The sequence below is a fragment of the Drosophila persimilis genome, unplaced genomic scaffold, assembly GCF_003286085.1.
Source record: "Drosophila persimilis strain 14011-0111.01,24,50 unplaced genomic scaffold, DperRS2 tig00000735-arrow-arrow-pilon, whole genome shotgun sequence".
Lineage (NCBI taxonomy): Eukaryota > Metazoa > Arthropoda > Insecta > Diptera > Drosophilidae > Drosophila > Drosophila persimilis.
This window is the reverse complement of record NW_020825346.1, coordinates 506325-533994: the sequence shown is the minus strand read 5'-3', so window position 1 is coordinate 533994 and position 27670 is coordinate 506325. Positions and strand designations below refer to the sequence as shown.

Here is a 27670-nt window from a genome sequence, read left to right as displayed (position 1 = left end):
AGAAGCGTAAAACTTTCATTGACAACCAAAGAGCAACAAGTATCATAGATTTGTATACCCTCGTCGCGTCAATTCTCATTTTAAGGTGTTTCTTTAGATAAAACAAAACAAAATGATAAAAACGAAAGTTTTTTAAATATTTATTTGTGTAACTCTGTCCAATAAGAACAAAATCTGATCACCAGAAAATAGGTATCGTAGATTAAAGTATTTCTCATAGAACTGATCGATTTTAGAGGGTATCACAAGCACGGCCCCTGGAGTCAGACTTCTTTTCCTCGGTTTTTGTTCACTTCTTCCAATGTCTGCCTCCATATTCAGGCAGAGCACCGTTTTTTTTTCATTCTGGTACCGGTGCTTTTGACTATTCGGAATAGATCTATGCACTCTGCAGGCTAGTTGAATAGGTACATACATTTTTATAAAATATGCACATATGTACATGCACTTCTTGAAACCTAAGCAATTATGAGGCTTAGGCAAAATATACCTTCTACAAAGCCACGCAAGGGCAAAACAAAAACACCCATATCTCTATTTGTTCCTATGGCGCGGTCCATAGGTGTCACAGACTTAATTTATTTTTTTCGCAGCCAGCAGCTTCCGTTGCTGGGAAACAAGTTCGTTCTCTTTCTGCGGTCGCTAGCACCAGCGCTGCTCCCGCTCGCTGCTTTCGGATCGCGGCTCAAGCTCTGCTGATGGCGGCTGCTGCTGGCCGTTGTTTTTGGAGCGCGGTTCAAGCTCTGCTTCTGTTTTCTCATTTCTTTCCCATTGCCTTTCTATCTCAGCAATTTCAAACGTAACTGGCGCTGTTGCTGCTGTTGGTGCTGACTCCGACTTCGACTACGACTTGTTCTTCTGCTGGAGTTCGTTCTCTCGCCCAAGCAACGGTTTCTGGTGCTGCTGCTACTGCTGATGATGATGATCAAGCACTAGCAGCATCTCGCTCGCACTTGCTTGTGGTGCGCTAAACGGGTCTCCCCATCTCAATTATTTATAATTTTTTCGTCAGTTTGGTTTATATATTTTTGTTGTTTACCGTTCAACTCGTTTAGCTTTTTCTATTGTTAAGCAAAAAATAAATAAAAAATGCGGCTCAACGTTTGTGTATTTTAGATGACGCCGTTTGTGTTTCTCTGGTATTTTGTTTGCTTGTTTGCTCGTAGTAATTTTTTTTATTGTGGTATTTTGTTGTACATTACGTTTCCAGTCGATGATTCATCTGAAAAACATGGAATTGAAACTGAGCTGGCCGGACGCTCTGTCTCGCTCCCACACCGCACTGTCGAGTCATGTCGACCCTCAGGCTTGGCGCTCTCTTTAACCCTGCGTCTAACGCTCTCCCTCGGAGTGTGTGTGCATTTGTGTGGGCTGCACTCGGAGTCGTGTGGATAATGAGTCATCATTGACCCATGGGGCTTAAGTTATCACTCGATTTCAAGATCTTCCCAAAAATCTTTCGAGCTATACATGAGTCTGACTCACATTGGTGGAGTCTTATCGACACTACACACGCATACAGCTCGTATTTATTTTCGGATTCTATAATCCTTATCTGAAATTGGAATAATCACACTTACATACATATCAAGTATATATTTCATTATAATTTATAGACTGTTGGGCAATAGTAATGTCCATAACTGTATTTATGGACCTGATAAGAGTATAGGGCGCCAACGATATTACTTTCCAATCAACCAAGTGAAAAGAAAATTAAGGAATGAGGAAGCTGGCTGAAGATAATGGTACGCGGTTTTTGATAGAATCAAGTCAAGGGATATTGGAAAACGATAGCTTAAACGCTCTGTTTAATTCTCTGTTGAGTCAAAGGAGCAAAGGATATTTTGACCATATAGGAAACGTATCCATCTATCATTCGGGACTTAGCTCCGAATAAAAGGATTCCAAAACTGAGAGTTGGATCTATACGACTGGAGCTGGACCTTGAATGGAATTCTTTGAGCGAACTTTATGTAATTTTCACACTCTTAAATGCCTCGCCCTCCCACATGCGGGCTGGCTATCGCATTGTCACAATCTCTGGCCTAAAGTACTTTCTCCAGCATTATGTGGCGAACCCATCCCATACCGAACCGCAATGTTTTCGGGAGGCCTCACGCAATGCTTTCCGCTTTGTACCCGGTGAAATCTGGATATGTCTGGGAGTATCTCTGTCCCCGAATCTGGGTGTGTCCTGGCCCGCTTCTGTTGCACGCTGCCACTGGTCCAACCCCACCCGTACACACACCCAGAAATGTGCGCCTGCTCACGTGTGTGCGCTTTTCAATTTGTGTAATTACGGGCGACGGCACCGGGCATGAAAATGCTGCAAGAAATGGCATCTTTATTTGAATTTTCCATTGTCTGTCCGTTTAATTGACGTGGCTCACACGCAGGGACAGTGACAGGGGGAGGGAACCAGCTGATGGCAGCCGACCGCAACGGGCCAACCCTGCGAAAATGGAACCACAGAAAAAAGAGCTCGACCGTGGGATACCTGGTACTAACCAAATAGAGAACTATGGCATTGGAAACACCTTTTCATAATGACATTAAAGTAATTGGCAACAAAAGAACTCGAGTATGGAATAGAAACGAGGTACTCTTATTGGTCTTTCGCGAATAAAATATACCCATGCACCATACGAGGTAACGGGCATACAAACACTAAACATCATCACCACCCCCGTCATCACCTGGAATGGAGTGGAATGGTAATGGTAATGGGAACAGGAATAGGGCGTGTGTGTGTGTGTTAGTCTGTAGGCGCACTTATTCTCTCGCATATGTTGCATGCTTAGGTACTGTATGTATTCCCAATGAAATACACAAGAAAACACATACATACATACATATATAGAAATTATCATTAGAAACCTCTTTAAGGTTTGCAACCCACATTCTTGCGGCTAGCTCTAGCCACAGTGATGATTAGCTGGAGAGTTCTGAAGTTTAGGAGAGACACGATCGAAGTGTAACCCTGGGCGTACGTACACACTGTATAATAGTTCTATCTCTCTCTCTTTCCCAGTTACTTCACCATGCAAATATGTTGCTATAGCCTTATAAATACGGCGTGAAGCTAACAGCGACTGTGACCTACGGCATACTCTGTTGGACATCTCATTTACATAATACATACATACGTACATATACACACACCAGTGGTGTAAGTATGTAAATTATTTATTGGGAGACTATGCCATGAGCAGATCATTGGCTATATTTATCGGAAAAAAAAAACACAACACAATGTAATTTTTAGTCTAAAATGCAAACATTTTCTGAAAGTTAAAAAGTGTCGAATATCCAAGACAATGCTTCGTTGTTGTGCATCCAACCATTCTGCCAGCGAGGCCAAGAGCAAAGAGCTGGTCTTTCCTGCTGCTGCTGCTGTTGCTACAGTTTCAAAGACGGATTACCAGTCGCTGCTTCTGCTGCTGCTCAGTAGACCGACCGACCTCGCACTCCCACCCACGTAAAGTTTTTGCCACTTTTTGCCCACATTTCTTCCAATGCCAGCCGCAGCGCTAATCAGATGCGATGCCCAAGCCAGCAGAAGTAGTAGACATAACAACTACAACAACGCGTCTCGCCTAAGCTGGCGCCGCCATAAACAAGACAAGACGTGAAAGAAGAAAAGAAACAAGAAAAGAGCCTAGAGCCAGAGAGGCGGCGGCGGTAAAGGTGTCGGGAGAGAGCCGCCGTCTAAGCGTCTGGTCTGTTGTCTGTCTCTCACACACACATATTTTACAATTGCTGTTACACCTTACTTGCTGAAGTCAGATGCTGCTGCTGTTCCTGTGCCCATCCCTGTCGCACCACATCAACCAAATCGAGCGCTCAGTCAGTGTGTGTGTGTGTGTGTGATGTCTGGCAGCCAAACTAAATGAATGACTCAATGAATTTTTGTCGCCCTGCCCAGACAACCTTTTAATTGAGCAATTTTAAAAGGGATTTCGTTGAAAAATACATCACACCCACAAATCGCTTACATTTGTTACTCATCGTTCTTATGGAAGTTTTTCCATCTCATCTCAGAATATCTGATAAGTAGAGAGAGAGACAGAGGGAGCGAGGAGAGCGCGTCAGATCGCGAAAAAAAAGTTCAGTGAGCGTACTAGACGGACCAGACGAATGGGGATAGGGGACGGGCACGCACTCCGTTAACCGAACATTGGCATTGCAGTCCGCGCAGTGCGAGTGAAAGCACACGTCAAAGCAAATAAAATAATAATAATTACTAATTTTTCTTTCACTTTCCCGCAGCAGCTCCTGCCACAACACTCCCACACACACAGACACGCAATGGCAACTTTGCAGCTTCTCCTTAAAGCCATCTTGCGATCGTGGCGCATCTCCTCCAGTGCAGAAACAATGTCTGAGTAATTAACAGAGCAATTAGCAATGAAATTCGACAATTTAGCATTAACATATTCGTGCTGGTATTTATGGCATATTTATGTACATAAATATAGGCACAAAATAAAGCGCAGAAGAAATACAGTAAATAATGTACATACATATATTGTTTTCTATCAATTTTATCCTTGAGTGGAGGGCGAGTATGTGTGCGTATTTTCCAAACGTTTTTTCGCCTCGAGGGTTAAGTAAACTAACTGTCCACGGCCTTGCCACTATGTACTTATCTCTCTCTCGCATCTGTCGACGCCAACGCACGCACGATCCACAACGAGTATGTCTACCTTCTCCGTCTCGCACTCTCGCGCTGTCTAAGCGCACGCAAACTAATTAAGACAGCAATTAATGATTATCCCTCCTCCTTCATCTCCATGGCCAATTGTGATGCAAAGCCAAAATAGCCAGAAACAAAAAAACAAAACAAAACAGACAAAAAATGTTGAAGTGAAAATGTTTTTTGCAAACTCCAAAACCTGACCAAAAGCGGTTGCAGTAGTGGCAACCCCGGCCATGCGTGTATGTTAATGGTGCAATACAAATACGCAAGAAATGGAGAGAAAAACAATTTAATTGCGAAAAATGAACGAAAATTTTCACATTTCAATGACCTTGACAATGGCGCTTTGCTTTAACCCAGGCCAGATACATACATAGATAGCATTAGCGAAGCTGCTGTCAGTTTAAGTACTGGCGAAACCAAGCAGCAGCTAAATTGTAGGTCGTAGTCAGCATCTGCTTCGTTTACACAGTACTTAAGCTGAGCGAACTTTTAGGAGGAGATGGGGAGGGTAGAGCTTGTAGTTGTCTCCACCACGGGTTGATGGGCGTTTGTGCATGTGTGTCTGTGTGTAGAAAACGTGACGAGTTACGTACTTTTGGAGAAAGGTCGTTGATCACGGCTACATGTGTGTGCATAGCGGTTTCAAAGTCATCATCAACGACGCTGTTTTTGGCAATTTTAAGTATTTCTAGTTTCAATAAAAAGCCAGTTATTTATGTACATATGTAGATACATGTTGAATTGACAATAAATTATAGCCCCTCTACAGCCGAACAGCACTTTGCATTCTCCTTCATAACCCCTCAATGAGAAGGTTAGCGGCCGGGGAAAATTTGTTGCCAATTCCTCGCCTAATTGAGAAATCTCACTTGCAAGATATGGATGTTGTTTTGCAGATGGTCTGTCGCCATGGTTGGAACACTTTGATGGAGATTTTCCAACCAGTTCTCCAGTTCCAATTTGCTTGTGGCATTCTGGAATGATTTGTGGGTCCAGTTGCTCGGCCGATTCATCGGACCGTTAGAACAAGGCAATTTTCAGAGACAGCTATGTAGCTAGCTCAAGCGGCGATAAAATTGTCGCTGTCGTTGTCGCTGTGGCTGTCGCTGATGCTTTCGCTGCCGCTGCTGCTACGCTACTCTCTTTCTTCGATGAACAAGAACAACAAGAAGAACACGAACTCAAAGTCAAACCCGAACTCGAAAGAAGTTGCGAATCGAATGGAATTTAATTTGGGAATGCTGACGTCTGCGAATAAGTCCATGAGAATCAACTCCGATTTCGGTATTTACCTTGAAAAACTGCTATGCAATTTGGTGATTTGTTTCAGTTGTTTTAATGGAATTGTTGCAACGATTTTAATTTCTTCCAAAAAACAAAAAAACCAAAAGCCGACAACAAACCCAAAAGTGGCTGTGGACAAGCAGAGAGCGAGAAAGAAATACAGAGAGTCGGGCTGTGGCTGGGCGCGACGTCACCGCCGCAGTTGGTGGCACTCCTTTGACCAGTTGCCCAAACATTGACACCGTGTGTGTGTGTGTGCGTGCCCGCTGTGTGAGTAGTGTGGTGTGTCGTTTTCTTTTTATGCTTATGCGAGAGAGGGAGGCACAGTGTCTGTCTCTCTCTGCCTCTCGCCTGCTTCTTCGCTTATCGCCCAGCATGTTCCGTTCAGTTCTTTCTGTCTTTCCTTTTGTGCGTCACTTTGGCTCGAAATAGTAAATTGTTTAACCACAGATTAGTCAACGAAAAACAAATAAATAAAAAAACAGCTATTCCCCCCCAACAACAAAATGCCTATTTATTTATTTATTGCCATGTGTGAGCAATGGATGTTAAAAGTTGGTTTGCCGTTACAAAAACTGCTCTCTCGACAGGCACACGCACAGAGAAGCTCATACATACATATATGTATGTATGTATACAAATGCACGGCAGTTACTCTTTCACTTTTTTGCAAGAGGAGCACAAAAAATGGAAAATGGGGGATAACCACAAAAAAATTCTGATTGATTTGCGGAATTTTTTGTCTAGTGGAAATACAGTTGGAATAGTATTTGCATGCTTTTAAATTTTAAAGTTGGAAACATTCAGCTCTTGAAAAATCTTGGGAGAGCCGAGCCGACTCAGCCAGCGGCTTATCAAGCTCGGAGCCGCTTGTGGGCAACAAATACAACAACGCCTCTGGGCAGCAGGCCGCAGGCTAGAGCAAGAGCGCAGCATACAGGTTGTGTGCGTTTGTGTGAGTGATTCTCTCTTCATCTCTGTTGCGCAAACGCGTTGTTGTTGCAGCTGTTTCTGCTGGCGCCGTTATTGCTGAAACCGGCTTGCGGCTTTCGTACTGCATTATTCAATGCAACTTATGAATGCCCTTCAAAAAGTTTACATACTATGTAGAACATCATTACAGAATGAGTTCAGAAAAATAAGACAATTCTAAACTTTACAATTTGCCAAATTGTTAAAAAAATGTTTAATGTCTCTCACATTCGATTCATACAAAAAACGCAACATTGTGTATGTTAAAATATATGTATGAATAAAGCTTTACAAAAGCATGTGGATTGAAGGTTTTTTTAAATAAATTTCAAGGAATGGAACGATAAGAATTGATTATTGCGTGGTCATGAGTAATTGCCTGAGTCACATGTAAGAATTTGCAGATACGCACTGACCGATGAAAGAGGTTTTTAAAACAAGCCCAAAAACAAAGTGAACGAACCCCTCGCGAACCAATACAAACTACAATACACCATTGAGAGCAGGCACACACCCATGTTCACTCGCTCACCACACCAGCTCGTCTCGTGAGCGTGGAAATTCTCTTGAAAATCGACTGGCGAACAATTCATACCCATATATGGTAAACTTGGCTGCGGAATGGAGAAATGTCGCTGATAAGGAGTTGAGCGCAGCATGAGCGTGAGTGACGTAGCCGGCTGGAAAGCGGGCTTTATAAAACGGCAAGCAACGACCAGTTTTCATATCATTACAGTTTGAGTTCTTGTGCTGTTTGGATATTCCCAACCGACACAACACCGCTCTCCAATCAGCCAGCAGTCGTCTACGCAAAAGACACTCAACCGAAAGACTTAATTTATATTAATTTAATTAATTTTAAACAAAACAGACCAAATGTAAGTATACTAAAAAGTTCGAAACGATACGATCCAGAAAAGTCCGAGAATCCGTCCCTCACCGTCCCTTTAAAAAAGCCATCGCAAACCGTGAGACCGAAAAAAAAAAACAGTGCAAATGTTTTTGTATGATAACTACATTTTTTTGTGTGATAGTGTGAAAAGTGTTGGACAAGTTTGACGAAAAATATGCGAATGAAAATGTTATTCTTAACAGAAAAGTTTATGACATTAAAAAAGCAGAGTTTGCTGGAAAATCTCCCCATGGCATATGTCATTCCAAAAGAGGAATTCGACTGGGAAACGTCTTAGCTGAGAATGCACCCACAGAACTACTGCAACTACTATTGTTATCATTCAGATTAGTTCTAATCTACCTAGACATGTACATATATATGTACTATCTGTATCTGCAGATGACTGGGCGTGTCACGCGCCATTTTACGATTTCACCCAAGACAGCCAAGTGGGGAAAGAAGTAGACCGAAATCTTTGGTGACAGTTTCGCTTTTGCCATTTGAAATTCAATTCGCGAACGGCTTTCTTTTTCCCACGCCCAAAAATAACTTTCCCTGAAAGCGAGATTCGCAAAATAATTGTTAGACGTTCACTGTGGCCGGCCCACGCAAAGCCCCAAAGATCTGTAGCAGATCATGGTTATAGGTCCCATGCCATAGAACAGACTTGTCGCGCCTGTGACGTAGGCAGATCACAATCCATAAATGTTTGTGGCGTTTGTAGGCGGCCAGAAATAGTAACAGAATCGCGTCATTAAAGTTATTTGGAAAGACTTGATCGGCGGGGCTCTAAAATGCCGGCTTCAATAAATACGTACATGTGCATGCACATATGTATGTGTACAAGTTGCCGAAGTCACTGCCGTCGTAGCTGTGCAAAAATGGAGAAAACCTTCGGCGTCAGTCTCGGGAGTATGCGAGTGTGTTTGTGGGTGTGTGTGTGAGAGCGAAAGCGAGCGTTTCGCTTCGAAACATGACCATATATGGTCACAAAAGTTGGCTTCGTCGATTCGACTCGTTCGCTCTCTGTCGCACGCATGCGCTGGCAGCCGCTCAAAATGTGCAGGCTAGAGCGAGTCGGCACACACATACACGAGCGCACACCCGAGACAGCTATCGCGTCAAAGCCGACGCTGCCAGCGCCATTGAATCGTTGTTAACTAGCATTGCCGCTGCCACAGCCCGGCCTGTTCTGTTCATTCCTCTTTCGGCGGTCAAACGGTGCGGTTGCATTAACTTTTCGAAATCCCAACCAAGTTGTTGTGCGAACATCAGTTATTCCCTTTAAACTCGTTTTTTGAAACAAAAAAGGTAAATTAAATAGTGCTGAAAAAAATTAAAATCAAAGTGGCTTAGTTGAAAACTACATTTCACTGCAAATATTACGCGATTTTTTTTGCAAATGCCTTGTTAGCCAGCGCTGAAAACGCCTAGAAGTTTCTTCTTTTTTTCAAGTTTAGTGTAACTGTTCCTTTTTTTGGTTTAAAATGAAAAGAAAATATACGCGTGATTCTAGATTGTTCTGCCAGACCGGCATCCATAAAAAATTTCGTTTTTTCTCTTTCGGTGTTCTTTTTCGGCCGCCATTTTACAGCGCCTTTGCCGCATACACACACACACGCACACGAACATGCACACAGACAAGCACTCTTTTGCACCGGCATTCGAGTGCTTTGTGTCTTGGCCGTTCTTTCTTTCGGGGTGGGGCCCTTCCCTGCGGCTCAAACTTGCAATTCATCCTGTGCCTCTCGCTCTTTCTCGCGAACGTTGAGTTTAACCGGAACTAATTTTGTTGTCTTTTGTGTATCCTTGCAGCTTACAATATGTGTGACGAAGAAGTTGCTGCTCTCGTTGTCGACAATGGCTCCGGCATGTGCAAGGCCGGTTTCGCTGGAGATGATGCACCCCGCGCCGTGTTCCCATCGATCGTCGGCCGCCCACGTCACCAGGGTGTCATGGTTGGCATGGGACAGAAGGACTCGTATGTGGGTGATGAGGCCCAGAGCAAGCGTGGTATCCTCACTCTGAAGTACCCCATCGAGCACGGAATCGTGACAAACTGGGATGATATGGAGAAGATCTGGCATCACACCTTCTACAACGAGCTGCGTGTTGCCCCCGAGGAGCACCCCGTTCTGCTGACCGAGGCCCCTCTGAACCCCAAGGCTAACCGTGAGAAGATGACTCAGATCATGTTCGAGACCTTCAACACACCCGCCATGTATGTGGCCATCCAGGCTGTCCTGTCGTTGTACGCCTCTGGTCGTACCACTGGTATCGTCTTGGATTCTGGTGATGGTGTCTCCCACACTGTCCCCATCTATGAGGGTTATGCCCTGCCTCACGCCATCCTGCGTCTGGATTTGGCCGGTCGCGATCTGACTGACTACCTGATGAAGATCCTCACGGAGCGTGGCTACTCATTCACCACCACAGCCGAGCGTGAGATCGTGCGCGACATCAAGGAGAAGCTGTGCTACGTCGCTTTGGACTTCGAGCAGGAGATGGCCACCGCTGCCTCCAGCTCTTCCCTGGAGAAGTCTTATGAGCTTCCCGACGGACAGGTCATCACTATTGGCAATGAGCGTTTCCGTTGCCCCGAGGCCCTGTTCCAGCCCTCGTTCTTGGGAATGGAGGCATGCGGCATCCATGAGACCACCTACAACTCGATCATGAAGTGCGATGTGGATATCCGTAAGGACCTGTACGCCAACACCGTCCTGTCCGGTGGCACCACCATGTACCCTGGCATCGCCGATCGCATGCAGAAGGAGATCACCGCCCTGGCCCCATCAACCATGAAGATCAAGATCATTGCTCCCCCAGAGCGCAAGTACTCCGTCTGGATCGGTGGCTCCATTCTGGCCTCGCTGTCGACCTTCCAGCAGATGTGGATCTCCAAGCAGGAGTACGACGAGTCCGGCCCATCCATTGTGCACCGCAAGTGCTTCTAAGTCTGGCGGTGGACAACTCGCCCTCGGGCGGAAGAGAGGAAGGGGGTGACGACGGAGGAAGACAAGGCAGAGCGAGAGCGAGTGCGAGTAGTGCCGGCAGTTTAGTTGACGTGTCGAAGGAGTGCAGCACAACAAGAAGACCATCATTCACGCCGCCTCCAACGCCCACACCCTGGCGGAGAGAATACACATCCCATGGGTGTGGGTGGTGGGAGACGGCTCCGTGTTGTGTTCTAGCATTAATTAATTTATTCCACATGAGATATGATATAATATGTATTTTTGTTTTTTTTTTGAATATCCCTAATATAACAAAAAACTGAGATGAAAACTAGAACAACATTATCTGCCATTCCACGGACAGAGCAAACACTCTCACACACGCTTGCACCCAACCACATACAGACGACACTATACACGCTCGCACCTCCCTTGCACACACAAACACACACAATCACACACATACAACGCAAAAGTGCGTGGAGTCGGCTTGACAAGGACAACCACAAGAACATTCAACATCATCCAGAAGAACCATTCAACTCCCCCAAAGCAAAAAAAGACAACACAAAAACAAAAATGAAAGCAAAACACAAACAACACACTAGCGTTTTGTAAAATTAAAAAGCAACCTTATGTATTATTTTTTAATTATGATGTAATTATAAAAACAAGTGAAACAAAAATATGAAAACGAAAGAAAATCAACCTAGTCTTCTCTTCTTCTATCTCCTCGTCTTCTATCTCTGTACTCTCACTCTCTGCTCTGCTCCTGTTCATGCTTGTGCTCTGCTTGACCACTCGCTCTCTTTCCCGCTGTCATTTCGCCGGCCGGCAAGCTGCGCTCGCACCACAACTCTCGTACACCCATACCCAAACATACATACATACATCATATATTATATGCATATACATGAATGTGACTGCAGCCAGCTGCTGCTGATGCTTTGCCGTCGACTGCAGAAGAGTGGTTTTTGCATACGGTACTCCCACATACATACATACGACATAAATACATGTGTAATTTTTTTATTTGTATACTTTTCTAATTGCATGCGTATCAAATGATAAGTTTACGCCTGAAAATGTTAATTAAAATGTGAAAATGCAACTAAAAAACACAACCAAAACGAGTGCAAACTCTTGAAATATTAACGTAGTGTCATGGTTGGGGTAAGTGCCGTTGGCAGTTATCGCTGGGTGGCTGGTTGGGAGCGTCGATGGGTCAGTGAACTGAAGTTCGAAGCTGTGGATGCTGTGAATGCTCTTAAAACCTGCTTAACAGCTGTTAGAACTCTTTAACAGACGCCTGTGGCCGGCCGGAGAAGCGCTTGCATCTCGCTCGCACATGCACGAACACCGATGTTAATGACTTACAAGACGAACGGCCGTCTCATCGATGTCGCTGCGATTAAAGTGCCGTTTTAAGTGTTGAAAACTATACAAAGAGCAGCATAGCGCAGGCCATAAGTAAGAGATAGAAAAAAAAACGCTGGCACAAATTGTTGGTTCAGTTTTGGATCGAAATTAATCAAGATTGGGACAGACACGTGCAGGCGGAGTGCGTGCACACAGAGGAAAACGAAAAGGAGCACCCCAACACACATGCATACACTCGCACACGAATAACGCACACAGTTAGGACCTGATACTGCTTGCTTTGGAAAGAGCGTGTGAAACGGTAAAAATTCTCTTATGGCGCTTTCTTTTCGATTCTAATTTGATTTGTTTCTTTTGGGTTCAACGGTTCCATTTCGTTGTTGGTTTTTGGTGTTTCCGGAAATTTGTTCTAGAATACGTTCGACTGGAAGGGAAGGGAAGCACGGAATGGCACCCATCACTAGAAGAAGAATTACAGTGATATTTCGCTCAGGTGGAAGTATGCGGTTTTCCCTAGATTTTAAGAGATTTTCGCCCAGAAGAGTGGCTTGTACACACAACTACACATTTCTGCGGGCAAAAAGGGAAAGTGTCTGCTGGTAGAGTTAGCCCACAAAAGACACGACCGAGCGATAACCGGGACTCCCCACGTTCCAGGATCACACACATATATTTAACCGGGATCCTGGTCTCTTTAGTCATGTATCCACTGTTACAGCGGCAACAATGTAAATCCGCGGGGCTGCTGGTTCCCTGGTCCCCCGGTCCCCTGAATATTCATGCGACCTCGAGCCGGGGGGTCGGCAGCGTGCGGTTCCCCGATTTGAATATGCCCGGAACCGGGACCGGGCCGTACTTCGCCCACTGCCTGGAGCCAGAACGATTTGGGACAGCGATCCGCGCGGAGTAATACGATGTCTATAGCAGCGGCCTTTAAGGATCACGAAATCTTCGTAACCGGCGCCTCGGGTGGGTATCAACATCCGATATTGATCCAATTTAACGACTGACCTGATGGACACTCTCAGGTTTCGTTGGAAAGGCCCTCATCGAAAAGCTGTTGCGATCATGCCCCACTCTGAAGAAAATCTACGTTCTGATGCGACCCAAGAAGGGGCACAGCATCGAGGAGCGTCTACGGTTGCAGGGGGAGACAAAGCTGTATGAGCGCCTGCGTAGGGAGCAGCCGGAGGCGTGGTCCAAGCTTGTGCCCATAGCCGGGGACGTAGAACAGCTGGGTCTGGGCATTTCTGCAGCCGATCTGGAGAGGCTACGTAATGTGACCATTGTCTATCACTCGGCGGCCAGTGTACGGTAAGACGGAATAGAATGGATTAAAATATAGCTTGCTGCATTGCTTCATTGTGATGTTTTTCGGTTAGCTTCGATGATCCGCTGCGATCCGCCATCCTAATGAACACACGCGGCACCCATGAGCTCGTCAAACTGGCCCTGGCCTGGAAGAAACTGCGGGCCTTCGTCCACGTGTCCACCACGTACTCGAATCCGCATGTGCTGGAGGTGGAGGAGAGCATATATCCGGCCTATGCCGACTGGCGTACCACCATCAAGCTGGCGGAGACCTACGACGAGGAGACCCTCGACATATTCAACCTCAAGTGAGTGGCTGGGGGCGTGGCTGGCAGGAGGACGGACGAACATCTAGATTATGGGCTTCGCTTTCCTTGCAGATATGGCAACTTCCAGCCCAATTCGTACACCTTCACCAAGAGTCTGGCCGAGCACGTGGTCAACGATTACAAGGATCAGCTGCCCATTTTCATATTCAGGCCATCCATCGGTAAAGACTTGCTTTACGTTATTCCAAATTTTAACATGTATATAATTCCGTATACCCCCACAGTGGTGTCGACCATTCAGGAGCCTGTGCCTGGGTGGGCGGACAACTTTAACGGTCCCACGGGACTGCTGGTGGCCTGTGGCGTGGGCATCCTGCGCTCCCAGAACTGCGATCCCAATATTGTTTCCGATTTCGTGCCCGCCGATGTGGTGGCCCGCGGCCTGATCCTGGCCGCATACAAGTTCCTGGTCGAGCCACAGGCAACGGCCAAGGATAAGCCGCTCTATGTGGTCAACTGTGCCACGGCCAATATCTCAAAAATCACCATGGGCGAGGTTATCGAGATTGGCAAGACCTACATCCGTGAGAATCCGTTTGAGAAGACCCTCTGGCTGCCCGGCGGGAGTATGACCCTGTGTCCGGTCCTGCATTTCATACGAGTGAGTGGGCATTGAATATATTATCGGTGGTATTTCTATTGCCCCCTTTGGATTACAGTTCTGCACCATGCACCTTCTGATGGCTGTTGTGGTGGACACTCTGCTGCGGCTGTACAACGAGAAGCCTTTGTAAGTTGTATGGCTTTTCCGCCAGAGAAATAGGATTGGTCTGATCTGATCCAATTCCTGGTTCCAATATTACAGCCTGATGAAGCTGCAGCGACGAATTTTTGCCGCGTTCAGTGCCCTGCAGGTGTTCGCTGCCACCGAATGGCACTTCCAGAACCAAAACTTCCGGGATCTGCACAGCCTGGTGCCCGCAAATGAAATGTAAGTCCATCGACCAGTTGGTGCCCCTGGTTATCCTCTGGTTAATTCTGTCTCCTCTCCGCAGTGACAGTTTTGGATTTATGCAGCATGCAAACATCGACTATGTGGAGTTCTTTCAGCATGCCATTCGTGGCGCCAAGGAGTTCCTGCTGCACGAGAGTCCCATAAGCAGCAGCAGTGCCCGGTTCCGCATGAAGATCTTCTATGTGCTGGACTATCTATGCCGGGCCATTGTTTATAGCTTCTTGTTGCGCCTAATCTACAAATTTGTCGTGAGTCTGTGGTAACGCAACTCTCACGACTAGTTGTTTTTTTTTGTACTTTCTTCCCCCAAAAATAGATGCTTAGCACCCCCCATAACCGTACTAAACTTAATATTAAAGAAAATACATACATTTGTTTGGTAATGGTAAATGCAATTTTTCAAATTTCTAACGTCTTATTGTAACCATCTGGCAGCTCCAGCTGGATTGCTAGCGCCATCTATTGCATTTTGTGCATAGTACGATATTCTCTGCGCATTTCCAGCCCTGGTGCACAGGGTTACTTTTTGATTATCAAAAAAACAAAATGGTGGCATATAATATTTTTGTTTGGCCGCAGCGTACATAAAAAAATTCGTGTGTAATTTGCCCGCAAACATTAACAAACGTGAGCAAATAATCGGAAACGGTGCGAGAGAGATAGCGAAAAAGCGAGCACGGTGCTGGAAACAATATTTAAGCCACAAATCGAGCAGAAGTTAAGAATTGATCAATCGAACAGTGCTGCGGTACCTCTTGGTGGGTCGATTGCGCTGGTCCAGAGGTGCCTGTGGCCCGTGGCCTGTGGGCCCCCAGTGGTGGTTTAGAAAAGACCTGCAAGGGTGGTGGGCAGCTCAGTATAGATTGCTGCAGTCCGCCCCCAGTATCTCTCACCAGCTGGAAAACAACATAAAAAATCGAGCACAACAAGAAGAACCAGCAAGCTGCATTGGCGGCTAATTGGATTAGTCAGTAGCGGAGATGGCCACGACACAGCAGTACTCGCTGCGGTGGAATAACTATCTGCGCCACCTGACCTACTCACTGGACAACCACCGGCTGAACGATGATTTCGTCGATGTCACCCTGTGCGTGGACGGCAGGAAGATCAAGGCCCACAAGGTGGTACTGTCCTCGTGCTCATCGTACTTTAAGGAGATATTCAAGGAGAATCCCCATCCGCATCCAGTCATTATATTTAAGTTTATCAAATTCGAAGATCTCAACTCGATAATCGAGTTCATGTACCAGGTACGCCTCAAATCAAAACACTCTATTCCATTGCATTCCATTTTGTAATCGGTAATCTGTTATGTGTGTCTTTTAGGGCGAGGTAAATGTACAGCAGGAGGCATTGCAATCGTTCCTGCAAACAGCCGAGCTGCTTGCCGTCCAGGGCCTTACCGCCGAGGAGAAGGAGAAGCCGCAGTTGCCGGCGTTGCCGCTCAGCGATCATAAGATCATCAAGACCATACCCAGCACCATAAGAGCGGTCAACGATCAGCAGCAGCAGCAGCAGCAACAGCAGCAGGTGCCCAGCGTGGCACAGGCGCAGACAGCAACGCAAACCATCGAAATCCCCACGGCCACACTGTTACAGGCAACGGCTGCCAGTCAGGTTCAGACGCAGGTGGCTGCTGCCGCCCAGCTTCAGGTCCAGCAGCAGCAGCAGCAGGCGCAGTCTCAGTCGCAGCAGCAGCATCATCATGTACAAACCAATCAAATACAACACATCCAGGTGCAATCGGCGCCACCACCACCACAGCAGCAGCAGCAGCAACAGACACAGCAGCAGCTAACACAGCCAGTGGCTACAACACCACAGCATCTGACCATCACGAATGCGGTGGCCCTGGCCGCGGCGAAGAAGCGCAAGCTAACCTTCTCCGACGATGATGACAACATCTACACCACCGAAACGGTCGCCTATTCCGGCAAGGATGACCAGACTATTGTGAAAAGTAAGTCGGATATAGCCCAAAAGGATTGAAATTCAAACTGATCGTTGGCCTTCTTGCAGCTTCTGATATGACCTTCCTACGAAGCGCAGTCAAAATGGATATACCCGACTATATTGTAAGCGAGGTGGATGATCGCCTTTCGGACGGCGCCACGCCGCAGACGTCACAGGATGCCACGACCGGTGCAGCGCAAACGGTGGCCCAATACTCATCCGAATACGAGATACTAACCGAGTCAGAGATCGAGGAGAAATATCAAGCGGATGCGGAAAATGCCGAGATAGCCATCGAAATGAGTGAGTAGCCTTTGGGCAGCACAGAATTCGACCATTCCATCTAACAAGGCGCTCTTCTTTGCCTCCCTCCCCCTCCGAATAAAGCCCGCCTGCTAGGCAGTGGGACGGGGGCAACATCCACGCCGCATGCAGTCCTAGAGGATGGCAGCCCGTCGGCAGTTCCCTCGACTACGGTGTCCCTGACGCCGGTCAAGGCGGACGGCAAGGGCGGCAACGTGGCGCCAAATGGTAAGTGAGATGTACCACTGGGTGGGGACTTTTTTTTTATTGGATCCCATTTTGCATTTTGTGACTGGCCTTGGGCTCTGCTCTGCATAGCTTTTGATGGTGGATATTGCATTGTTATGGCCAGAGATCACAAATAAGAATTGCAAAATTAGTTCAAAACAAATTAAATTCGAAAAAGTGACCTAAAAAATACAGCTTCTGTATGCAAACTATTTATTCAGGAGGAGAGGTGTTCAGGAACATCATACATTTTTTCCAAATTATTTTAAAGCTGTTATATTACATTTTTTATTTGAAAAGTTGAACGATTTTTATTTTTAAATATTTGAAAACTATTTTTATTTATTTTTTTTAATCATTTTGAACAGAAAAGAAACATAATTTTATAATTAAAAATCCAAAATACAATCCTAATTGAAATAAAAAAAAACTACCGCTGAAAAAAAGTTAAATAAATGATTATTTTCAAGAATTTTTAAATTATTGTTATTTTAATAATTGAAAAATGATTGTGAATCTAAAAATTGATAAACAATTTTTCAAAATTTAAAAATGGTTTTCTATTCAAATTTTTTTAAAATATATTTTTTTTAATTAAAAAAATGTTTTTATTTTTAAAATTAAAATTTTTTTTTTAAATTTAAAAATAATAATTGTTTTTCATGTTAATAATGAAAGGTCGAAATTCATTTTTATTTCATAATTAAAACTCTTGCGATCCCTGGTTTAAGCCATATTCGATACCTATTTAAATTGGTAAAAAAAAAATGGTAGAGCACACGATCTGACATGCGTATATGTTGTATGCTGTAATGCTTGTGTTTAATTTTCATGCCTTTTATTTATTTAGTGAATGTTGAATATTTGAATAATTGCACTTCTTGAACTAGATATTATATGGTGCTCGATGAGAGTTGGACTGCAGTAGCTGTATTTGAAATGATTTAAAATATTAACAAAACACACGCACACACACACACACACATGCACACGCACACAAATGCCCGAAGAGATCGGTCGGGGCTTTAAGCATTATTAATTTGATTTTTAAGTTAAGTTTAAGTTAAGTTTCTGGTGTAAAATGGATGTTCCTGGGCCCTGGGTACACAGGGCTCTGTAGTCTCTAGACTGGTGCTTAGCCCCCTCCCGCCCCCACTCCCCCCACTACTCCAAGCTCTAATTATGTATTTAGTTTAGTCATTTGATTGTATGTGTACCCCCTCCAAACCCCGCTCCCATTTATATCGTAAGAGTTGTTGTTGTTGTTGTGGCTGTCGAATATGTCTTCAAAGGGTGGCGCAAAGAGAGAGAGAGAGAGAAAAGAGGGTATGGGCGGGCAGGGGCCACGCCATCGAACTGTTTTGTATTGATTGTACGTATTTTCTATATATTTTTAGATTCGCCCAATAATAAGTGGACAGAATGTCAGTTTTGCAAAATGGTTATTACCACGGTTAATCTTTGGAGACATATTCGCACCCAACATACACCACAACCGCCCCGCAAATGTGATCTCTGCAATAAGAATTTCAAAAATAAATACAGCCTCCGTGAGCACATACGCATCTCGCACGAACAGAAGGTGACCATCAAGACGGAGAACTGATGGGCAATCTACACGACTGCCGAGACATTCATCAGCCTCAATATGAATATGGGCAGCATACGAAACTAAATGGAACACAGAGAGTGCACACGGAGTGCAAAACAGAGAGAGAGAGCGAGATTCCAAGATATATATATATATATAAATATATATATAATACTATATAGAGCATAACGTCCAAGTAGCAATAACAACTCGAAGATTAATTTTTCCAGTGCACACACAAAAAAAAAAAAAACAAAGGAAATCCACCAGCCATCCCCCAAAAACAAACAAAATTAGCCAAAATTTGTCAAAAACTCCAAAATGCAAAGCAAAAGTGTGGAGAAGAAAGAGGAGCATTAGCATAACGTCTAACAAACGACTAGAAATTGTAATATGTGTCTAAAATAGCATTAGTTTATATACATTCATATAGCTACGATAAACGATATACGATATATGATATATGATATGTATATATCATAATAAGATTAAGGCCAAGGCCCAGTCAGAGTCAGTCAAGAGTCAGTCAAGAGTCAGTGGAGAGCTGGTGATCCCCCCCTCGTTGACCAAGAGCCATTGTATGTAAAATGTATTTTTAGTATCCAAGTACTTTTGCTTAGTGCAACGGATCGGAACGTTTTTTTATTAGATAGCAGAGTACAAATACCGACCGTCATTGTATATATACACACCCACACCCACACACACACACAAACACAACACATATGTTTCCAGCAAAGGCTTTAAGCTTAATCCAATCAATCAATCTATTTATGTACTTTGCTCAACCCACAGATACAGATACAGATACAGATAATACAATAATAATCCCAATTGTGTACAAACCGACTTCATTACCATTAATAGTGGGCCATTCTGTGTTCAAGCAAGAGAGAGATTTATACCGCATAGTCGCTTAGGAAGAGGTGGATATTGCAGTCGTTGTAAAGTAGCTAAATTAGTTGTAGGTAACCGCCGCCCCCACACCCACCCCCACCCTCCGTTAGTTTATTTGATTAAACCCACAAGCCAAGTGAGAAACGGAAGTCATCGTATGATAATATGTACTTTAAGATTCGAATACCTGTAGAAATTCTCTCTAAACACGACACACACACACACACCCACAGAGATGCATACTAAAGATTATCTAGTTAAATGAAACCAACTCATACGTATTAATATAACGATCCACACATATGTATAGTATACATATACATATATAGTATATAGCTATAGCTAGAGCTATGCTATACATAATGTATGAGCCTGTATGGATGACCATAGGGTCTTCAATTTATGAAAGACTGTTTCGATTATTCATTATCAATGTTTATTTTCGAATATATTCCTATGAAAAGATCTTGTGAAAAGTCGCTGTTCGGTTTCAATCTATCTACCAAACTATCGATATATAACATAATGATCTGATTAATTAATCTAGACTCAATTCTTTTGTTTTATTTCATTTATTATTCCACCATGAAAGAACACACATTCGTTTTGCAAACAAATTTCAAGAAACTCTGTGAGTGTCCATACAGGGCCATTGTCCCATAGTCCGGATGGCCGAGCGTCGACTATATATCTAGATAACGGGATATAGAGATTGCAAGTCGATCGATCCCGCCCTCCCTCGCCCACAATAGGCCTAAGTACATAATGTGTATTGTATATAATATGTATTAATAGCTGAAACTACGACTAGATTATCCAATTTAAATCGTTTTGCTAAAATGAGACAGACAGAGAAAGAGACATATGACAAAGAGAACGTCAGAGAGAAAGAGAGAGAGAGAGAAAGAAATAAAAACAAAACAAAATACATGTGTAAACCAATTAAACGAAAGTGAATCAATTATGCTAAACAAATTGGGGAGGGATATAATGCATATGTGTATGTATATATAGATAATATAGCTACATTTCTATATATATTGTAGCCCCGAGTGGAACTGGAGGTGGACCTGGACTTCGATTAGGAACTGATACGGATACCGATCCGCTGGCCGAGGATGAGACAGCGCCAGAGATGCCACTCATCTGTCACTTTTGCAAGCGTCGCCTCAAGTCAACGAACGCCTTGAGGCGACACATCGCTTCCAGGCACTCGGAGATACAGGACAAACAGCACGAGTGCTATATCTGCATGAAGAGCTTCAAGACCAAGTGGTCCCTGTCCACGCACAACTCTCGTTTCCATCGCGATCTGCGTCAGAGCAAGGAGTTCATCAAAATCGAAACGGCCGATCACTGAAGCAAATGGTTAAACATCAACTGAGACACAAAAACTATTTTCATACCCGGTATTTGGCAGAAGGAAGCGTGTTCGAACAACCTAACCCTGAATCAGCATTCTTCGTCCATTTCGTCCGTATGTTTTGAAACGATCTATGAATCACGAATGGGAAATGGGAAAGACTGTCGGAATCCATAACATTTGCCCCATAGACCACAGACAATATCGATCAGGTCATAATAGCTATATAATAAACGCTCTCACTACGAAAGGAAAGGACTTGGTAGTGCTACCACCTTGTATAGTACCTCACAGTACAGTTCCTGTACAGTTTTGTGCCTCTTGAGGACCCAGCCAGTAAGCCATTATACGTCTGAGCCGGACCTTGTAAAAGCACGTTTTCCCGATCAGCTCCCTATCAAACTGGTTCCGAATGAGTAGGTTTTTTCTTACAAAGTACAAAGATTGATTTTTTGTACACTTTTGTACGCGTCATGCGGCAGCGCCGCTCAGTCGGTTCAGCAGGGGAAGGAGTCCGCGCGTAACCTTCGGATTTGTGTCGCTGGGTCACTTGATGGTGCAGCAACGACAAGACACGATTAGACGCTATAAATCAAAGATCTGGCAATTGAACTACGACCCCGCCGAGGCCGAGGAGAGTTTGAGCTCCTTGCAAGATAATCTTTGGCCGATAAAATCCACTTTTAAGCATATACAAATGCCACGAAAATCTTATGTTAGCATTACGTTGGCATAGCCACAAAACTGAAGCCTGGAAGACTTACAGTCTGAAGCATATAGGACAGAGTAAACACCGCTCTTCATGCTGATCAAGAATATACACTTTATGGGGTTCGGAGATGCTTCGTTCTGCATAATTGTACAATTCAAAGAGTAGGACGGGTATCTAATAGTCGGAATACTCGACTATATCGATTTAATTGTAAGGCCCCTGGCCATAGATCTGCCATAGATTGTATGTATGTAGTTTTGCTTGTCTTGTCTTCTAATAATAATACATTATCGACCAATTTAGAGAAATTTAACCAATCTCACACGAAGTTTTTGTACGCTAATCATTATCTTTGCTCTCTGAGAGGAATGTGCGCCGTGCCTCAGGTTCGATTAGGACAATTAGAAGTGTATTGTGCAACTGGCCGTGACAGACCGGACGGCCTAACAAAATACACAAAACAAATCGTGTGGAGAGAAACTGCATTGAATTCGAGCTTTAATTGCAGAATGACATCTTCAGTGACTCTTCGAGGGATAAGCATTCACTATTTCTGTGCAGATCAGTTAATCATGTGATATTCCGGCAGTTGGAAAGCATTCCAGTAGTGAAAGGAATCAAATAATGCATATCAGGGCACTCCCGAGATGCATTCTTCGACAATCGGCGCCAGCCAGACGCACAAGCGATGCATAAACACATAAACAAGAGATAGTAAACTTAAGCCAGGCCCTCGAGAAACGCACAAACAACATACATGTCGTGTGAATGAGGAGGCTTGTTAGGTTGCCTGCTTCTGCTGCTCTCCAATTCCATTTGGTAGTTCCCAGACCTCAGCCCCGTTCCATCCCAGTCCAACAAAACGGCCATTCAATTGAGGTTTCTGTTTGTTTATTATCTTAACAACTATTTCCACTTGTTTCTGGCAATCGGAAATTATTACAAACAATTAAATTCTTTGCATTTCATTTGGCGAAAGGATGCGAACGGACGTGAAAAAAAACAAATGCTTTAAATGCTTTTGCGTATTAAAAAGTCTTGAGGCCGGGCAGAGGGAACTGCTTGCTGAACGCGATCACGCACTTGTGGATCTGCTCGATCTTGGCCTTGATCGTTGCATCTTCAGCGAGGACCTTCTGAAAGTCGACCATCTTGTTGCTGCCCGCAGCCTGGGCGGCCTCGGCGCCGATCTTGAGGGCCGCATCTATGAAGTTCACCACCTGATCGATGTCCTTCTCGACAAGGCCGCGCGTGGTCAACGCCGGTGTGCCCAAACGGATACCGGACGGATTCATGGCGGACATGTCCCCGGGAACGGTGTTCTTGTTGCAGGCAATTCCTACCTCCTCGAGAATTAGCTCCGCCCTGGCACCGGTAAGGCCGACGTTTCGGACATCCACCAGCACGAGATGGACATCAGTGCCGCCGGTGGCCACCTGATAGCCCTTGGCAATCAGGGCCTCGCAAAGCACCTTGGCGTTCTTGATCACATGGGACTGGTAGCTCTTGAATTCCGCGGACTTGGCCTGCTTGAAGGCGGTGGCAATGCCGGCTATGGCATTGTTGTGTGGTCCGCCCTGCAGCGATGGGAAGACGGCCTGATTGATGCGATCCTCCAGATCGTACAGCACCTTGTCCCCGTTGGTCTTTACGCTGCGCAAGCCCTTGCGGAAAAAGATGACGCCGGCGCGTGGTCCGCGCAAGGTTTTGTGCGTGGTTGTGGTCACAATGTCGGCGTACTGGAAGGGCGATGGTATGTGACCGGCAGCAACCAGACCTGCCACATGAGCCATATCGGCCATTAGGTAGGCGCCCACATCGTCGCAGATCTGACGGAAGCGTCCGTAGTCGAGCAGGCGAGAGTAGCACGAGATGCCGGCGATGATGATCTGCGGCTTGAAGGCCTTGGCCGCCTCGGCCAGCTTGTCGTAGTCAATAATGCCCGTCACGGGGTTCACCTTGTACGGCATGCTCTCGAAGAAGATCGAGGTGGCCGAGATCCGTTTGGTGGCCGTGAAGAAGCCGTGCGTCAGATGACCGCCATCGGGCAGATCCAGGCCCATGATGCGGTCGTGCGGACGACAGACGCCCACATAGGCGGCCATATTGGCCGGAGAGCCCGAGTATGGCTGGACATTCACGCCCCACACCTCCTCGTTCAGATTGAATAGCTCACGGCCGCGCTTCTGGGCCAGCAGCTCGATGCGGTCAATGAACTCGTTGCCGCCATAGTACCTGTGTATGGTATGGGTATGGGTTATTGTATATTTTCTACAGAAGGTGGCTGGATTCAAAGGAATTGTGTTTACCGCTTGCCGGGATATCCCTCCGAGTACTTGTTGGTCAGGCAGGAGCCAAGACTCTCCAGAACGGCCACCGAAGTGAAATTCTCGCTGGCAATCATTTCGAGTCCCTCGCGCTGTCGCTCCTTCTCCTGCTTGATGAGATTCGCCAGCTCCGGATCGCTATCCTCCAGCGTGGCCTGCAGCAGTTTTTGATCCTCCATTTTCTGCATTTCGAATAATTTACAAAATAATTAATTAACAAGTGCGATGCGATGCGATGCGATGCGATCAGTGCAACGATCGATAATGCTCTGACGTTAAGTGCAAGACGATCCGCGCCTCGACAGCGATCAAGGGTGTGTTTTGGCTGTGTTTTTCACGCGACAGTTGGGAACAACAAAAATATTTTTGTTGCAAAAATGTACCCTCCCATACGTCGGGGCGGTTCAATGGGTTCAAATAGCATTGGAAAAGTTCTGCCGATAAGGCTCTGATTGACAGATCGATGGGGATGCGCCCATGGCAACGACATTTCCCCTTCGATTAGATTATTTTGGAGATGCACCCAGGGCAACGACATTTCCCCTTCGATTAGATTATTTTTTGGATATAATCGTAGCAATATTTGATTTCATTCTATATGTATCTGTACACGCCCCTTAGGGTCTTGTGTGTCTTCTATTTTTAGTTAGCGGCGACCCCCCATGGCTGGGATTAGCCTTGATCTTATCGCTGTTTCTCTCCCTGTCTTTGGTAGGGTGAAAAGTTCAGGCTACTGATAAGGTACGGCCCCCATAGAAGCTGACGTAAAAATAATTCATTATTACAGTTAGAAAACTCTAGAAACCTGGAAACTGAAAAATCCTAGTAGGCAACAGGATGTTTTTCAAAGTTTTTCGAAGTCAGTCTCAACATTTCTCTAAACGTAGTCGACATCTAATCCTCTCCAGTGTAGTGAAAAAATAATTTCAGTTAAAACTAAAACAAAATGATAAATAGCGATATTATTGACGCCATCAGCGTGAATCCGGTGGGCCGGGCCATTCTCTATACGGGTGCCACAATTCTGCGTGGTCTTGGGCTACGCCCAAAGATCATAGTGCCCCAGGAGATGATGGTGCTGCCAGTGGTGGTCCATGATGTGGTGCCGGCCAGCGTCGTGGTTGACTGCATCGACCTGATGGTCGCCCACAAATACAAATTTGAGATCCTGGCTGGTATATCCGCCGCCGTGGCCCTACTCATGGCCGCCGTCTGCAAGTATATGGTGCGGGATATGAGTCCGAAAGACCAGCTGCAGGCCCAGGAATATGCTGATTGCACTAGCCACCTACATTTCATTAGCTCCTTCGCCATGATGATCATTCCGTTTGCCCATTACCCAGTAATGACCGGCACACTGATCATCAGCGGAACGGCTGTATTCAGCGGTTCGATGTACTATTGCGCCTTCACAGGAGAGCGGCGCATCAGGTCGATTGTCATCGCTGGTGTCATCCTAATGGTTGCCGGCTGGATCTCGCTGGTAGCTTAGGATCAACACAACAAAAATCTTTGTTTTGGTAAGTAAACATTTTGTTGCTGCAGTTCTATAATCCACATTAAACATTATAATCCGCAGTTCTTAGTATGTATCTTTTCAATATTCAGTTAGAAAAAATCAACGAAAACCCATTCACTGCTAGTATCATATCTTCCATTAATCTACCGAAAATGGAAATAAGAATGTCAAAAAAATCCCTGCGTAAGAATAAATATCTTTCTTTAAAGTTCTTCATAATATTAATATTATATTAAATGATAGTATCTTATCTTCTAGTAATCCACTAACGAAAAACGAAATTAAAATGTACAAAAAAAGGATCCTTTGGCAGATATAAGAAGATACTCTTTGCTCCACAACAAAAAAAAAAAACAACTTGCCAAAACAGAAATATACATCGCTGGGTAAGAATGAATTTTGTCTTTCAAGCTATACATATAGATCGATTATATATTTAGGGTTTAAAGGAGCTACATCCCAGCAGCTAATGGAAGATACAATGTGTGGTTCTTGCAGTTCCCAAACACTTCATTGCGGCCTAATAAAATTCATACAACAAATTTATAATGTTACAAGGCAAAATAGTAAAAAAAGTATAAAGAATCAATTCAAGAAATGATTCAACTAATAAAAAATTAAAAAAGGACCACAAGTTTAGCCATGTTTGAGTGCAATATTTCACACTACGTATTGAATCATTAATTTGTATATCTTTTGGGGTGGAGAACTCTCAAGTTTTAGCCATTAATATCCAAAGTTCGACATCACACCATCACAGTTCTATTTTCCACTTGTTATTCACACATGCATTCCAAATTTTACTTTGTTCTAGAGAATCGGTGAGAAAATCGGTGCTTCCCCCAAAAGGGGGGCCTTAAAATTGGGTACACAAATGCCTGTGTCTAGATGAAATTCAATTTAATGGCCATTGCCAGATGTGGGTCTGTCGAGATGCAATTGAATGCAAATGGAAATACATTTGGTATTGAAAATCGGTGCTTCCCCCAAAAGTGGGGGCCTTAAAATTGGGTGCACAGGCATTTTCTAGATGAAATTCAATTTAATGGCCATTGCCAGATGTGGGTCTGACGAAAGAAACTGCTGAAACCAAAGAAATTTGAGTAGGCCGAAACAAGTTTAAGGCTGAGCAGCAAAAAAAAAAAAACTAACAACAACTAAATAAGAGTATTTCGACTAAACAACACCCCTCCCCAGACAAAATTCTGGTGAAAAGACTCTATTTTAATTTGTTAAAAGTTAACCATTCCAGAAACAACAAAATTTTTCAGGAAAACCTTAGCGCCGAATACGCTAGCCTTTCTCTCTAGAAATTACTGGGTATCGCAACTAATTAGAATGGAAAAGCATGGCGACACAGGCGTCGGCACATGTACATTAAAGCTTCCAAAACAAAGAAACACACGCACGCACACAAAACTATGTGAAACACACGATTGCAATCACACGCAAAATAAAAAAACAACACTCGAATGATTATTATATTAGTGGTGTGCTGGTCTTAATCAAAATGATTTTGTTTAATTTTAGTTTGGGTTTTTTGGAGGAACAGCGCTTACCGAGCCCAAAGTTGTGGTTTTTTTGCCTTCCGAATATCGTCTGATCGCGAATGGAAATGATGGCGTTAGCAGCGCTGCCGGCAATAATTTCTGTGTAAAAGCTCGGACCGGCTGCTGCCGCTGGCGAAGAGAAAAGTTAACCGTTTTGGTGTTCAAGTCTCTGCTAAGGCCTGGCACGAGCTTTTGTGTTAGGTGATGGCTTATGCGCTGCATGATATAACTTAAAAGAGCGTTTAAATGGAATCCTGGAAATGTGTTGTGCGTGTCCGCTTACATGTGTCTCTTCCCCTCTGCGGCTACTGGCGTTCAGATCTGAACTAGCGGCAAAGAAGCAAACGGAAGCGTCGTCACCGAAACGATGTTTTCTTGTTGATATTGCGGCTGTTGTGGCGACGATACCCTCTGACCTGTGCATTTTTAAGCTGTTGATAAT

At 44.6% G+C, this 27670-nt stretch overlaps 5 protein-coding genes across 7 annotated transcripts; 4 read left to right on the top strand and 1 right to left on the bottom strand.

The window, feature by feature from the left end:
* Positions 1-7720: 7720 nt before the first annotated feature.
* On the top strand, positions 7721-10882 carry LOC6599243 (actin-5C). The gene is made up of 2 exons (XM_002024264.2): positions 7721-7839; positions 9672-10882. The coding sequence occupies exon 2, from the start codon at positions 9680-9682 to the stop codon at positions 10808-10810; it is 1131 nt and encodes a 376-aa protein (XP_002024300.1). The 5' UTR covers positions 7721-7839; positions 9672-9679; the 3' UTR covers positions 10811-10882.
* Positions 10883-13104: 2222 nt separating this feature from the next.
* Positions 13105-15175, top strand: LOC6599242 (putative fatty acyl-CoA reductase CG5065). The gene is made up of 8 exons (XM_026992463.1): positions 13105-13159; positions 13219-13504; positions 13573-13809; positions 13882-13991; positions 14055-14431; positions 14490-14560; positions 14636-14761; positions 14826-15175. Exons 1-8 carry the CDS (start codon positions 13105-13107, stop codon positions 15046-15048), a joined length of 1485 nt encoding a protein of 494 aa, XP_026848264.1. The 3' UTR covers positions 15049-15175.
* A 190-nt stretch (positions 15176-15365) lies between these two features.
* On the top strand, positions 15366-22145 carry LOC6599240 (broad-complex core protein isoforms 1/2/3/4/5). Of its 2 annotated transcripts, none has more exons than XM_026992495.1 (5): positions 15366-16035; positions 16112-16745; positions 16805-17041; positions 17126-17269; positions 20804-22145. In XM_026992495.1, exons 1-5 carry the CDS (start codon positions 15766-15768, stop codon positions 21115-21117), a joined length of 1599 nt encoding a protein of 532 aa, XP_026848296.1. In that variant the 5' UTR covers positions 15366-15765; the 3' UTR covers positions 21118-22145. The 2 variants fall into 2 exon arrangements, with proteins under 2 accessions (XP_026848296.1, XP_002024297.2); XM_002024261.2 differs by lacking the exon at positions 20804-22145 and adding an exon at positions 18667-18996.
* Positions 22146-22706: 561 nt separating this feature from the next.
* Positions 22707-27595, bottom strand: LOC6599237 (serine hydroxymethyltransferase, cytosolic). Its single transcript, XM_002024258.2, has 4 exons — positions 27512-27595; positions 27238-27457; positions 24142-24341; positions 22707-24067 (listed from the first exon to the last, which is right to left on the bottom strand). The coding sequence occupies exons 2-4, from the start codon at positions 27448-27450 to the stop codon at positions 22861-22863; spliced, it is 1620 nt and encodes a 539-aa protein (XP_002024294.1). The 5' UTR covers positions 27451-27457; positions 27512-27595; the 3' UTR covers positions 22707-22860.
* On the top strand, positions 24362-27221 carry LOC6599238 (transmembrane protein 256). Of its 2 annotated transcripts, none has more exons than XM_026992461.1 (4): positions 24362-25679; positions 25739-25861; positions 25922-26064; positions 26119-27221. In XM_026992461.1, exon 1 carries the CDS (start codon positions 25106-25108, stop codon positions 25649-25651), a length of 546 nt encoding a protein of 181 aa, XP_026848262.1. In that variant the 5' UTR covers positions 24362-25105; the 3' UTR covers positions 25652-25679; positions 25739-25861; positions 25922-26064; positions 26119-27221. The 2 variants fall into 2 exon arrangements, with proteins under 2 accessions (XP_026848262.1, XP_026848263.1); XM_026992462.1 differs by having other exon boundaries at positions 25937-26064; positions 26119-26285.
* Positions 27596-27670: the final 75 nt, after the last annotated feature.

Coding starts and splice junctions, on each gene's coding strand:
- LOC6599243 (XM_002024264.2), top strand. CDS start 9,680: ATGTGTGACGAAGAAGTTGCTGCTCTCGTTGTCGACAATGGCTCCGGC.
- LOC6599242 (XM_026992463.1), top strand. CDS start 13,105: ATGTCTATAGCAGCGGCCTTTAAGGATCACGAAATCTTCGTAACCGGC. Junction 13,810..13,881: donor CTCGACATATTCAACCTCAA/GTGAGTGGCTGG, acceptor CTTTCCTTGCAG/ATATGGCAACTTCCAGCCCA. Junction 13,992..14,054: donor CATATTCAGGCCATCCATCG/GTAAAGACTTGC, acceptor ATACCCCCACAG/TGGTGTCGACCATTCAGGAG.
- LOC6599240 (XM_026992495.1), top strand. CDS start 15,766: ATGGCCACGACACAGCAGTACTCGCTGCGGTGGAATAACTATCTGCGC. Junction 16,036..16,111: donor TAATCGAGTTCATGTACCAG/GTACGCCTCAAA, acceptor TGTGTCTTTTAG/GGCGAGGTAAATGTACAGCA. Junction 17,042..17,125: donor CGAGATAGCCATCGAAATGA/GTGAGTAGCCTT, acceptor CTCCGAATAAAG/CCCGCCTGCTAGGCAGTGGG.
- LOC6599238 (XM_026992461.1), top strand. CDS start 25,106: ATGATAAATAGCGATATTATTGACGCCATCAGCGTGAATCCGGTGGGC.
- LOC6599237 (XM_002024258.2), bottom strand. CDS start 27,450: ATGCAGCGCATAAGCCATCACCTAACACAAAAGCTCGTGCCAGGCCTT. Junction 24,342..27,237: donor AAACCACAACTTTGGGCTCG/GTAAGCGCTGTT, acceptor TTCGAAATGCAG/AAAATGGAGGATCAAAAACT. Junction 24,068..24,141: donor GAGGGATATCCCGGCAAGCG/GTAAACACAATT, acceptor TACCATACACAG/GTACTATGGCGGCAACGAGT.